The following is a 312-nucleotide window of genomic DNA, read 5'->3' on the forward strand; positions in this document are numbered from 1 at the left end:
CACGTGGTATATTATATTTCAATTAAATACCTGGAAAATAGGCTTGATATGTGGCCAAGCCTTTGGATTTCCACCTGGCATTAAGGATGGGCCATATCTAGCTCCTTCCTCACCTCCACTGACTCCACTGCCAACAAATAAGATACCTTTCTTCTCTAAATCTTTGGTTCGTCTCTCGGTATCTTGATATTCAGAATTTCCACCATCTATGATAATATCTCCAGGTGACAATAAAGGTACCAGTTGTTCAATGAATGCATCCACTGCACTGCCAGCTTTAATTAAACAATAAAAATAAATAAAAATTGTTTA

At 37.2% G+C, this 312-nt stretch overlaps 1 protein-coding gene across 1 annotated transcript in view; it reads right to left on the bottom strand.

The window, feature by feature from the left end:
- Positions 1 to 30: 30 nt before the first annotated feature.
- LOC108625863 (6-phosphogluconate dehydrogenase, decarboxylating-like) overlaps positions 31 to 312 on the bottom strand; it is a gene marked incomplete at its 3' end in the record, with an annotated part of 2,146 nt that continues 1,864 nt past the window's right edge. The window contains exon 3 of the mRNA XM_018026191.2: positions 31 to 275. Within this exon, the coding sequence (XP_017881680.1) occupies positions 31 to 275 (245 nt within the window). The remainder of the gene's footprint in view (positions 276 to 312) is intronic.

This window comes from Ceratina calcarata, unplaced genomic scaffold (assembly GCF_001652005.2).
Source record: "Ceratina calcarata isolate Rehan_Ccalc_2016 unplaced genomic scaffold, ASM165200v1 scaffold377.2, whole genome shotgun sequence".
In the NCBI taxonomy this organism is placed as follows: domain Eukaryota; kingdom Metazoa; phylum Arthropoda; class Insecta; order Hymenoptera; family Apidae; genus Ceratina; species Ceratina calcarata.